The sequence below is a fragment of the Schistocerca serialis genome, chromosome 3 (genome assembly GCF_023864345.2).
Source record: "Schistocerca serialis cubense isolate TAMUIC-IGC-003099 chromosome 3, iqSchSeri2.2, whole genome shotgun sequence".
Classification (NCBI taxonomy): Eukaryota; Metazoa; Arthropoda; class Insecta; order Orthoptera; family Acrididae; genus Schistocerca; species Schistocerca serialis.
The window spans coordinates 48,506,303-48,520,326 of record NC_064640.1 but is presented as its reverse complement, the minus strand read 5'-3'; the positions used below and the strand labels follow the sequence as shown (position 1 = coordinate 48,520,326).

The following is a 14,024-nucleotide window of genomic DNA, read 5'->3' as shown; positions in this document are numbered from 1 at the left end:
TACCAAACTACAGAATGGCGGTGCGAATGGTCACTGGCTTGTTTGATTGGCGAGAGCGTGCAGTAGATGTATTGAAAAATCTTAACTGGCAGACACTCGAAGAAAGGCGCCATGGATCTCGTTGGAACCTGCTTAGCAAACGGCAGATTCTAAGAACTGATTTTCAGGAACAAAACTGTCAATACTCTTCAATCCCCTTCACGTCGATCGCGAATATAAAATTTGATTAACAGAGCTCAGGTAAAGGCGTACAAACAGTCATGAGTCCGATGCTCTGTCGAGGAATAGACTGGGAACAGACTGCAATAGACAGTACAGTAAAACGTACGCTCTCCTACACGCTTCATATTGATTCGCGAGGAGTTTTCCAGTGTTTTCAAGAAAGGTAGGTAGGAGACGAGGTACTGCCAGAAGTAAAGCTGTGAGTACCGAGCGTGAGTCGTGCCTCGGTAGCTCAGTTGGTAGAGCACTTGCCCGCGAAAGGCAAAGGTCCCGAGTTCGAGTCTCGGTCGGGCACACAGTTTTAATCTGCCAGGAAGTTTCTCAAGAAAGAATTGTCTCAGTAGAATTTGAAGAGACTGTCCATGACATGCACTCTTGGAAGAATATAGTGGAGTAGTAATTACAGCCGCATCATAAATGAGTTCAGGCAATGAATTCAGTCATGTACACAGCGTCCCAGGAGGAACGGTAAAAGGATGTGACAGGAATGATCATTTAAAGCAAAAATATCTAGTAAAAATGGGCTCCAAAGTGCAAAACTTAAGAGCTATGAGCACTACTTCAACATCTATATTGTGAAACAAATCTTTTCTACTGCGATCTCTTTGCTTTCCATATTTTTGGAATATTGTCTAGTGAACATTGGCTGTAAAGTACGTACCCTAACAGCTATGAGTACCTTTTCAGTAGAATATGTGTTTTACAATGGGGAAGATGAACAAGTGCTCATATTTCTGAAATATGCGCTTTAGAGCCCATGGTTAGTGGACCTTTTTTTCTTGTTTTGATAACTACTACATTAAGCAAAGAGCTTGCAGTAAAAGAGATTTGCTTCACTGTATCGAAGATGAAGTGCTCGTTGCTCTAAAGGGGTGCGTTTTGGAGCCCATGTTCACTAGACTGTTTTGCTTTGAATGATCGTTCTTGTCATATCGTTGAAGGTTGACCACCCCTCCTGTGACGCCCTGCATAATAGGTGTACACTTGCCTGCTATGACCAGTCGAGCTTCGTATGAAAATACGTCTTATAGCGCAATGGAACATGGCATAAGCATAATGTTGTGTTACAAATGTCACTGAAGACGAGGGCTGTTATAAACTTTGTCTAGTCATCACAATTTGTTTTCTTTACTTTTCCCAAATCACTCCAGGCGAAAGTTTCGATTATTTTTTAAAGGCAATCACAGTGCGTTTTCATCCCAATGACTCAAAACAGTGTCTATAATGACTCCGTTATTGACATAAATCATGGTTCAAATGGCTCTGAGCACTATGGGACTTAACTTCTAGGTCATCAGTCCCCTAGAACTTAGAGCTACTTAAACATAACTAACCTAAGGACATCACACACATACATGCCCGAGGTTCCGGCCGGAGCGGCCGTGCGGTTCTAGGCGCTACAGTCTGGAGCCGAGCGACTGCTATGGTCGCAGGTTCGAATCCTGCCTCGGGCATGGATGTGTGTGATGTCCTTAGGTTAGTTAGGTTTAATTAGTTCTAAGTTCTAGGCGACTGATGACCTCAGAAGTTAAGTCGCATAGTGCTCAGAGCCATTTGAACCATGCCGGAGGCAGTATTCGAACCTGCGACCGTAGCGGTCGCGCGGTTCCAGACTGTAGTGCCTAGAACCGTTCGGCCACTCCGGCTGGCCATAAATAATGAATCTACCTTTCCTTTTTTACTGCCGCAGTCTCACTAATTGTGAATATACACAGTGAATGAATCAGACTCTTTAGTTTAGATATACGAACTTTAACGCGTAAAAGTGCAGATATTGTGATCATTGTGCGACGGTCTACGGAATGGGATAGGGCTGCAAATGCATCTACTTGCTGGCTCTCGAAGTCTAACTCGAGGATGATCTCCCATCCTTTCTGCTACCAGAAATGTGCGCTTTACACCTGTTAAAGTACATAAATAAAATACTCTCGATGCCGCTGACCGACAAGTACAAATATCAACTAGGTACAATCTAGGAGGCTGAAGTCAAATGACGAAACGAATGCGTGTGTTAAGTTCATTAAAATTCACAAGGGATTATACATAATTAAAAATAGTTCACTAGTGTTATCTTCCAAACAGTTAAGTGCAATTTCAGTTATTGCTCGACTCTCCAATAGCGATACTGAAGACGCTATAAATTTTAATAAAAGTTTTTGAATGCTGAAGATCATCGATTGATATTTAGCAAATCGATCAGTTCGCTAAAACACGCCCTAATCCCGATGATCTAAAGTTTCCCCGACACCAACGCGAGTTCCTAGGTATCGGATGCTACAAAATATTCAAAGTCCTGACTGGTTTAAACACAGTTAAAGCCCAGTGGCACTGTTTCAGAATCAATCGCCTAAACGTGGTCTAAATAATTACATTCAAATCTGACCGTATCAAAAAGTAAATCCCGTTGGTATCCCAAGACGCAGTTCGGAATGCTCAAAAATAAACAAGAGTCCCACAGTAGCGCTTCAACGTCTAAGTGTGGAGGCACTTGATTGGAAACAGACTCCCACAGCTACGATTTTGCAGCAAAGTCCAGTTTGCGTGCAGAAACAATCACCAAAAGACACAACGCGTGAGAAACGCAAGTCCCTACTGTGTTCTACACCGAAAATATCCTAAGTCAGGATTCGTCGTGAAATATTCTATACTCCGTTTGCAAAAAAATGGTTCAAATGGCTCTGAGCACTATGGGACTCAACTGCTGAGGTCATTAGTCCCCTAGAACTTAGAACTAGTTAAACCTAACTAACCTAAGGACATCACGAACAGCCATGCCCGAGGCAGGATTCGAACCTGCGACCGTAGCGGTCTTGCGGTTCCAGACTGCAGCGCCTTTAACCGCACGGCCACTTCGGCCGGCTACTCCGTTTGCACGCACACGCGAAATTCAACTAAGTTTAACACCCCTCGAACCACAAAAATTATCACCAAAGTGTCGCATCGAATAACACAGGTCCGGCTTCGAAAAGGCACACAGAACTCCCGTCCTCGAGCTTTGTGTCAGCTCCGTTTAAATACCCTCTATCCGAAATTCCGCAAGCTACATCATGTAACTGCTTTCCATTGATCACCACTTCTTTGCAGAATTTTTTTACATAGAAGAGCTATCTTAGCTTTCTTTGCATCATTATGTGTGCCCTCAAATTACCATCAAAACACATATTATACAAATTTGTAACTGCAATAGTTTGCCAAGAATTAATGTTTTAATGTTTTGTAATTATCTTTGCAGTGTGCGAAAATAATTTTTGTCCATTTGTGCCACTAAATACGGATTTGAAGAGCTCTTTCTGATGCTCTGATCAGAGTTTACGTATAAAATAATTTTAAACAAATATGGGCAAAACTATGCAAAAATTATTAACGAAGCCAACGTATCATAATAATTACAAATATCGCAAACTAATGAAGTTGAAATAAGTATAACGACACCCGAGATCGTACACAGCTTTGCTGTTCTGTCTCGTATTATTCGTTTTAGTTAATTATTAGCAATAAATCAATAAAATTGGTGTTTTACCAGTGAAATATTAATGCTGCAAATTACACAAGTATGTCAGTCGTAGTGTTTCGATGAGACTTGCTGTACTCTGTACCTGCTTTGATCCAAAAGCTATAGATTATTCTGTAAATTGCACATATTGCAGATTTGCTTATTTAATTTCTTTCGATATAAAACTCGTATAAATCGTATCAGCGTCTCTTCTGATTCACCTAAACTCCTCTTTCACTTGCCGTATCGTACTTCGTTGTACTAATCTGCGTTTGTGTGTAACCAAAGCAAAAATGGATAAAGCACTATCTAAAAGCCGTGCGCTGGAACTGAGTTAACCTTCGTGACGTGAGGTAACCGCCAGCTGAAGTCCACGTGGAGCGATCTGCCGCTGACCACTCGCTCGCCGCCGTCTTCCTGCTCTCGCCAGCTGCCTGGCTGAGTGGGCCTTACCGTTCGCCATGCGAGCGCCCTTAAAGCGCGACCCACAATCAAACTTCTCCCTCCAAATGACAACAGATGACTGTCGTGTCACAGTTGGTAACTTAACATATACGCACTTCAGTGTGTTAGTTGTTTTTCGTCTGCGTCTAATAGTCTTCTCTGAAACGCGTCACATAATTTATTACATGTTTCCTGCAAAACTGCACTACAAAGTGGACTGCGCCTGTCAGTATGGTCAACCATCTTTCGACCACATGTCCAGACTTCTGCACCTGACCTGCTGTCCAGGGGAAAATAAGCATTAATGGCTTGCTCTTGACGCATGTACGTGGAGTTACTAACCAACCTAAAAACACACTAATCCTAATACCAATGATTATTAGTCTGCAAATGAAGTAAATACTGATGTAATGTTGTTCAGTACACTGTCCTCAGTCACCAATAAAAATATCTGCACTTATAACTGTTGACTGATGAAAAATTTTCATTTCTCTATCAGAGAAGAAATCATTCGGCTTCAGCTATAAATACCCTGTATAGGAATAGTGTGATTATTCTGGCAAATACCATTATAACTATAACTGCTAATGTTGTCATATTCACTGTGTATTTCCTACGTTATATAGAGTGAGACAGAACATCGTGTACGTACTCACGCAGATACTGTAACTTAAAAAAGTGCTGTATATAATGATTAGTGGTAACAATCGAAAATGGTAGCTATAATGAAAATTTTCGTAACAGCTGACGGCGAAACACGATTTTCGATAAGTGACTGCTACAGATATGCTGCTTTTTTAAGTTTGATTCCATTCGATTTCGTGTAAAAAAGATACAATTATATCTGAGCAGATTTACCCTCTTTTATGAATCCTTAAGTTGCGTAATCTGATGAAGACCTTTATGTGTTTTTCGCCGATCTATCTGTAGTTCTCTTCCACTGACTCTTTCCCATGATATGTCGTGATTATCAACTAGATATTATTTTAATATTAATTCCTTTCATTCTTTCTGTTTTGTCCCTGAAGTGGCCTGTGAGGATCAGTTTGGAAGTATGCAGCAGAGAGCTACTGGCAGAACTGAAGATGTATCGTTGGGCCATGAGTCGCGTCTGGATAGGAGATTTCACACGAAAAACATGGTCCGGCACTACGTTTTAATATGCTGGAAGTTTCAAAAGGGGGCACACTTTGCTGTAGAGTGAAATATTCATTCTGAAAAGTGAAAGTATTTGCTAAACTGCTAGTCTGTTAAACGAAACACAGTAAAGGTTTTTTCATGCTATCAACTTCTTTCCCAAACTGCATCAATAATAATCGATTGAATGTCCCGTGGCAACAAGACTTGTGCGTGTTTACAGCCTCTGTCTGGTTCGGGCTAAATAATTCACCACATATTTATAGCACGTAATTGTATGTACAGAAAAATTGTATGTAAGTGCCTTATTTTTCAGTAATCCATACCGTAACTTTTCTTTGAACGAGAAGAAAATATTATGAATTATAATTTTAACGTGCAAGTCTCAAACATTTTAACAGACAGATCTCAGCATACCTTAGAGGCAAATGAAAATTAGGGTTCCGCTTTATCCTCGCTGCAACATCATTACTGCATCGCAGCTTTAGTTTAATCTCTAATGGTTTCTGATAAGTAGTTTATGGATATTTTACTTTCAGGTGTTTCTAAGGGACAATGATGTCCATCGGATGCAATATTTCGGTGAGCAACCCTGGCGTCATCTTAAGGTGCGTTGACGAACTGACGTGTGGACTCTTCTGCCAATTTTGTATTAATTACACTGAAACAAGATGGGAGGCGAAATCATCTGAGATGCAGAGACATAAAATGACATTAATTAAAATCGTTCAGAAATGCTGAACTTGCAATACAGTGAATATATCGTGACAAACGGAAACTTTGCAGCCATTTGCTACTTTCACAATCCATTTGGAAGTCTTCCTGCTGCAGAGTTTGAAAATAACAGGAGGCAGAATCAGCAACAATGAAAATTCGATAGAGGTTTTCAGCCGTGCTTAGATAGTCCGACAGTGATGAAACTCGCTTGTAAAACGAGAAAGCAAATAAAATTAAAATGCAGACAATTGAGAGCCTAGTTATGAGAGTTCAATGGAGAGAAGAGCATTATTTTGTGTAATTTTCGACTTATTCTCTTTTTAAGATAAGGAAAAGAACATTTATTGTACATCTTGCCTCAGTTTTAACCTACACACAGTTTAGTTCACGAGAATATTGACAATTACGCTTGTCTACAACATATTTCAAAAAATCTCATATTTTCAACATAAATATCAAATGTTCGCTTTTTTATATCAAGATTTGAATTTATTTTAGGAGAATATAAATTTTGTGGAATCGGTTGCAATTTTGCTGTTTAATTTCTCTAATTTACGTCTAAAACCACTCAAAATAATACGAGTATATCGGCATATCACAGAGAATAATTTATCTGAGAAGAAAATAAAATTAATTTCGCTTTATTTAAAATAAATTTTTTTTCTTTGTGGATATATACATTTACGCTGGAATCGTCACCTATTCAGGGCTTTATCTTTTTACTTTAACTAATTCGAATGACGTGTCAGTAATGATTACGCATTGTATCGATCCCGTATTTGTACAACAGTGTAGCTCATCACAGCACAAACTTTTGCTTTGCAGGAAGACGGAGAACAAGCAGGACGAGTGCCTGGTGGCGCAGGAGAAGCTGCACCCGGTGTGCGCGCAGCGCGTCGACGGCCAGGCCATGCCCACGTGCCACTCGCTCGCCGAGCTGTGTCGCGAGCAGCGCAGCTGCAGGTACGGCTTCCCTCACCACCAGTCGAGTACAGTTGTAAAACTACTGTAGACTAGCAACAGTAAGCGAGACTACGGTAGCTTTCCTAGTAGCTAACGTAGGTACTGGAATACTCTCTTTCAAATTCTGAAGGTGGCAGGTGTAAAATACTATTTACAATTTACTATTTGTACAGAAACCAGATGGCAGTTATAAGAGTCGAGGGGCATGAAAGGGAAGCAGTGGTTGGGAAGGGAGTGAGACAGGGTTGTAGCCTCTCCCCGATGTTGTTCAATCTGTAAATTGAGCAGGCAGTGAAGAAAACAAAAGAAAAATTCGGAGTAGGTATTAAAATCCATGGATAAGAAATAAAAACTTTAAGGTTCGCCGATTACATTGTAATTCTGTCAGAGACAGCAAAGGACCTGGAAGGGCAGTTAAACGGAATGGACAGTGTCTTGAAAGGAGGATATAAGATGAACATCAACAAAAGCAAAACGAGGATAATGGAATGCAGTTCAATTGAGTCGGGTGTTGCTGAGGGAATTAGATTGGGAAATGAGACACCTAAAGTAGTAAAGGAGTTTTGCTATTTGGGGAGCAAAATAACTGATAATGGTCGAAGTAGGGAGGATATAAAATGCAGACTGGCAATGGCAAGGAAAGCGTTTCAGAAGAAGAGAAATATCTTAACATCAAGTATAGATTTAAGTGTCAGGAAGTCGTTTCTGAAAGTATATGTATGGAGTGTAGCCATGTATGGAAGTGAAACATGGACGATAACTAGTTTGGACAAGAAGAGAATAGAACATTTCGAAATGTGGTGCTACAGAAGAATGCTGAAGATTAGATGGATAGATCACATAACTAATGAGGAGGTACTGAATAGAATTGGGGAGAAGAGGAGTTTGTGGCACAACTTGACTAGAAGAAGGGATCGGTTGGTAGAACATGTTCTGAGGCATCAAGGGATCACCAATTTAGTATTGGAGGGCAGAGTGGAGGGTAAGAATCGTAGAGGGAGACCAAGAGATGAATACACTAAGCAGATTCAGTAGGATGTAGGCTGCAGTACGTACTGGGAGATGAAGAAGCTTGCACAGGACAGAGTAGCATGGAGAGCGGCATCAAACCAGTCTCAGGACCGAAGACCACAACAACAAAAAACGTAGGTACTGTCATTCCCGCGATATCTGTACGCTAGATGTGTTGCATACCTATCAGGCGCTACTTCATAATGATTGCTTTCCTTACGTATGAGATCGACTCTTTCTAATCAGATTCCCCTGGAAACGGGAGGCGGTGAACAGTCTTGAAACTGAATGAGGATAAATAAAGGGTTGATAACCTACGAAACTTTCCGACTACATAGCTATGTAAAAATAAACCGTATTTATAGTAAAATTGAAATTGTCGCTGTTTGATTCAAGTCGTTTTTCGAAAACGGTTGATTTGTAGCGTGAAAGAGACGGGCGTTGCAGTAGAAGTAAAGAAGGAATACACATTTACCATGCAGTGCTAGAAAACACGATTTCCTTAAAAAACGCAAAATAAAAATGTATCAAACAATGCTTCAATACTTCGACGAACTTAAATAAAATATGGGATTGTCATTTATAAACAACTTTCGCATTTATCAATAATAACAGGAAACTCTTGCCTCATGATGAAAGTTTTGTTGAGTACAAAATAACAATTATATATATATATATATATATATATATATATATATATGTTTGTGCATGTAAACTGTGCTTGTATGAGAATTAATTGATTTGGTTACATAAAAGCGTAGAAGTTGCACGATCAAATAATTTTATTACTTATAAAATGCAATTTATATTCAGTAGGGATACAAAATACACAATGGACTAACAACGAGTGATGAGCGGTTATAACTGTGCGCAAAGCAAACAACCTAACAAACAAAGAGAATTCGTCGGCTCCCAGTTTCTCTCTTACACATCCATTTCTGTTTCTTTCCCTGCCAATGCTACCAATAGTACCGGTAATCCTATTATTTACTACGTCATTTATGTACTGTACCAAAACTACTACTTTGGCAGAGCGCAACTCTAGTCAGGAGGTGTCCTGTCAACCTATTTCTCCTTGTGGTCAAGTTCCGCCATAAATGTCTTCTCATCCCATTTCGATCTGCTCACGTAATCTTCAGAATTGTTCTGGAACACCACATTTCTAAAGTTTACATTCTCGTTATCCTGTTTATTGTTTAAATTTCGCTTCCAGATACTTTTGCACTCCTGACAAATACATAAAAGGTTTCCTAAAATTTAAATTAACATTACATGTTAACGTATTTCTCTTTTTCAGAAACAAATGCGTTGCTGCTGCCAGTTCGTGTGGTGTATATTCTGTTTACTTCTACTATGGCCAGTTATTATCGCTTCCAAATACCAAAAGCTGTATAACAGTTTTAGGGTGTCTTTACGTTATCTAATTCTCTTGCCTGATTTAATTCGACTGTACTCCATTAGTTTCGTTTTACTATTGTTTGGTGTTCACCTTAAAATTCTCTTTTCAAGTCACTGTCCGTTCCGTTCAACCGATCTTCCAAGTTTTTTATCATCGCCGACAGAATTGCACTGTCTTCGAAAAACATTAAAGTTTTTTTTTTATTTGTTCACAGGGAACTAATGTCCCTCTTCGAAATTTCTTCTTGGTGTAGGTGTGCTTTCGAGTGTTCAGCCCAGTGGTTGCTTCCATATTGCTGCACGATATTTCGACGACCGACTCAGTCGCATTCCCCAGGTGCTGAAAACTGTGTTATGTGCGCTCGCAACCTGGGCTGTAAATTATTGCTGGTGTAGCGCCGCTGTTTACACGCAAGTCCGACTCAGGACGGTCACGACGGTACGGCCAGGGAAACCGCACTGTCATTCCGTGAAACGCACATCCATACAACAGTTTCCATTTCTGGTGGATAGACGATAGGGAAAATCTTAATAAATTGATGCCTTGTTTAAATTTAAACCTTCGCCCTGGTATATTAGGTTTTCCGATATATTTACTTCGATAGACGCCTTAATTACAGCGTTTCAGGAACTTGGCGTTTCTTGACTGTATTCAAGGCAAACCTCTGCGACAGCTGGTTTGCCTTGTCTCAGTCAGGTGGACAGCCGATGGTCCTTGTACCGGACGGTTATAAGTAAAGTGCAGTAACTCACGGGGGCCCAATGTGAGCTGCAATTATCGTATGGCAACGAAACTTTGGTAGATGCGCCAATGCTTTAATGCGATACCGATTTACGGTGGAAAAAAGTTAGTTCCAATTTTGGTCACTAGGTGCAAATCTGGCACTGTACAGCATCTCATTGACGTCTCCGGTGCTCAGATTGAACAAAACTGTAAAAGAGCCTGTTAATAATCAAATCAACACCATGCCTTTGTCACTTGTTTGACCTTCAATGTCCACGTCCAGTTCGTAATCCATTGCATATAGAAATATTTCTGTACGTCTTTCTTGCATTCACAGTGCCAAATTTGCACTTGGTGGCCAAAATTCGAACTAATTTTCTTCTAACGTAAATTGATTCTACATTAACGTATTACAATATCTAGCAAATTTCGTTTCCATACAATAATTACAGCCCACATTGGACCTATGTGAGAAGCTGCACTTTAATAATAACCACCTGGTACCGCTCCTCGTCCGTTCGAATAGTGTGTTCCACGTAAGATTGCCACATTCGCATGACTTTCCGAAACCTAGATCCTCTTTTACATTGAAAGGCATTTTATCTTTTTTGATTGGAGTGAAATCTGGATGTCGTTATTCAGTAGGAGCCCGTCGATTTTTCTGGGCCGTTGTTGATTTTGACTGAAGCATTCATTCACTTTGTCGCTGAGAGTACCCATTCCTTCAGAACACTATTCGTGGTGGTGTAATTCTTCAGCGAGGATCTCCTTTTGTGACAGACTGAACAATGTGGGACATAAACTGTAACTCTGTCTCATAACATTAATTTGGTTTCTGCTTAAGTTGTACTCGTATATTACCTATCAATATCTGTACATGATCCCTTATAGCTCGTCGCGCTGCATCAAACCTCGGAACTGATTAGTTTTATGAGCTGACGTGGAATTTTAACGATAGATGCGAATGAAAAATCTAAGAGCGTTCGTCCAGTCCGTTTGCAAGTGGAACGACACTAGTATTACGTAAAAAGGGGGTGTAACAGATGAGACTTCTGCATCGCGTGCATTCATTACGTTGTCATTGGTTAGGCAGCGTCAGGGGGCGGCGGGCGGCGTAGCTCCATACAGCTCGCCATCTCGGAAGCAACTCTCCCCTAACTTCTCCTTACTACAAGCTACACTATTATTGCGGCAGGCCAAGTAACTTTTATTGGATACTGCAAAGTAGCACAGCGACCTCACACTATTTTTGAACATAGTTCACCTGATCTCTGTAAATAACGTTACCAATAGTTCTACCAATCGATGAACTGTTGCAAGACAGAAATCCGCTCCTAGGTCACCGAGCAATTCGAGAGTCGCCAGGTGGACGTCCTCATTGTTGGAGTTGCTGCGAATCAGTTCTCTGATGGCTTCACATTGCCGTCTGTGGTCGAAGTCTATGGCGTTCCTTCCCTGTCAACATCACCCACGTCTTGGTCAAACAGCTTGCCACCATTTTACTACGACTGCACGCGACATTCCATTTGGTCCAAATTCAACCAGAATTTCACGGTGAATATGTGCAATTTAGACGTTTTACCCACAAGAATCGTTGTGTTCCACGTGCTTCAACTTTGTAAAACGCTACTAGTTGGCGTTCCATTTCATTCGCACACTGTGATACACCTGTTAACCGTACCGCAACAGATACGTGTCTGCAGGGAACCTGGACCATGTATTCTGTTCAGACAATGCCCCACTTTGTTGCACAGTCGTCTTGGCGAAGGCCAACACACCTAACCTACTTTTTGAAGTCCCATCGAGTACGTGTAATTGGCTCTGTGACTTTAGTAAATTATAATATAATCGAGGAAATTTTATGCATTTACTTCATAAAAATTGTTGTAGTTGTTATGGAAGCTGGTAAAGGGTGTTGCAAATTATGTTTTCGTCTCCAGGACACATAGAGAAGACTGCACACGATACACAAGTCTCTGCGGTAACAATTCCGTGCTCCTTTCGTCTCTCTCTTTGTCGGAGTCAGTCCTTCGTCTTCAGCATCACGACATTGACAGACCATTTACTGACGAGGAAACAAGTTCTTCCTTTACCCCTCCCCACTTAAAAACAGCCTCCCCCTTCTCTCTCTCTCTCTCTGTCTCTGCACTCGCTCGTGAAGGTGTATGTGCGAAACTTTTAACTAACTTTTCTTTCCTGATATTTTCTTCGAGTATCAGCTGAAACCTAATATGCAGACAAGAACGTCATTTGGAAACGATTTCCGCTTTACTAACACTCATTCTTCGTTTTCGCACATCTTGAAGAAATTTATTTTTTCAGCTTTCGGTTTCTATCATGGTAACAATAATACCTTTCCCGGTGTCCGTCACACCACGTCATTAGAAAACAATCAAATTTACTTGCGGCTGTCCCTATGAGCACATTATTTAATTCTCATTTGTCACGTTGAGTTCCTACCTTGTTTCTTCATCTTTACGCACAGAAACGATAAACATCAATTGAAAATGAGAAAAACAAGGAGATTTTTAACAGGATAGGCAGCGGAATGCAGGAGCATCCACGCAATCCCCCATACGCTGATTTAAAATGTCTTTTGTCCTCACGTCAATCGATAACAAATAACGGTGAAAAGATTGACATTTAGTTCTCCAATGAAAATGGGTACGGCTGACGAATAACACTGGGATTGCTGTATTTAAAAAACTCATTAGGGCTTGCTTTTGACAAGCGAGTGATTAAATGACAGGAACATACAGGGCTACGAAAATGAGATTACAAACGTTACAGACATTAAGCTCAGCTGAAGGTAATGAAGATGTCGACATATTATCATTGAGTAAAATAATTTATGAAACTCATAGCGCCACTGGGTGGAGGGAGTCGAATCCCTATATGTCTCTTCACTGCTTAACTTCCCATTCTTCAGGACGGCCTGTTTTTATATTTGGTCATTAGAGGAAGCCCTGTTTTTACAGAAATGCAGGACGCAGCCAGCAAATTACATACCATAAGTGACTGGCAGACGATATATGAAATTAATTAACAAAAAAGATCGCTGTTAGTAAAGGAGCGTCTCAATAAGCTTTTCCTAAATAAAAGTTTGTTTAGAAACATGATCAGCGTTTTGTGTCAGGTTTTCATACAACCGGAGATCGAACTTAATCCATGAAAAATTTTTGGTTATCTCCACTATAATTTCTTGAGAAATTCAGTTTCCACTTTAGTCATTATTTACTTCCCATTCGCCAGATACATTTTGATTATCGTCAGATAAAATGTGACCGCCTAATTCGGCTTTGGTAGTTCGAAAGCTTATCAGCAATATCCTGTACGCCCAACGTTACCGTCTGATAACGTTCTTTAACTGCATTAACATAGCTGCACAAATTTCTCCGTTTTGAGTCATTTCAGCTTCACCAAAAAAACTTTTAACAACGCCGGGTATCGAGTAATTCCATTTTTAAAGGAATGACCATTATGTTCGATAACTATGGACAGCAAGCCAAAGGTGATTCATTACTTATATCTGTGTAGCGAATACTAGACGCACCACATTCTCTTCTGAAGTGATATGTCCCATGATACTAAGAGGAGGCAAAAGACTCAAATAATGAGCACTGAGACGGAAACTTACAAAAAGCTTTTATTTGTATGCGGAGAAATTACTCTTGGAGGACTACTAAAGTACTAGCCGCCAATGTTTCATAATGCTCAGAAATTTTCAGATCTTGTGTGACGTCCTACCACATTTGTCTTCCGAGCAACTGGAATAAAATGTTTGATTTCTACACTACATTAGGGAGGAAGGTCCTGAAGGAAATAATATTACGCTGTCTTCTTTAGGCACAAATACTGTGGGTGATTATAATGTGTGCAATGTGAACTGGCGATGCAACCGTATTGTTCGCTCGC

The 14,024-nt window shown here is 40.4% G+C and overlaps 1 protein-coding gene and 1 non-coding gene across 2 annotated transcripts in view; both read left to right on the top strand.

The window, feature by feature from the left end:
- Window positions 1–14,024, top strand: part of LOC126470674 (uncharacterized) — a 1,002,968-nt gene that overhangs the window by 734,871 nt on the left and 254,073 nt on the right. Inside the window, exon 7 of the mRNA XM_050098669.1 lies at window positions 6,839–6,976. Within this exon, the coding sequence (XP_049954626.1) occupies window positions 6,839–6,976 (138 nt within the window). The remainder of the gene's footprint in view (window positions 1–6,838; window positions 6,977–14,024) is intronic.
- Window positions 444–518, top strand: Trnas-cga (transfer RNA serine (anticodon CGA)). Its single transcript has one exon. It is a non-coding gene; the product is annotated as a tRNA-Ser (tRNA).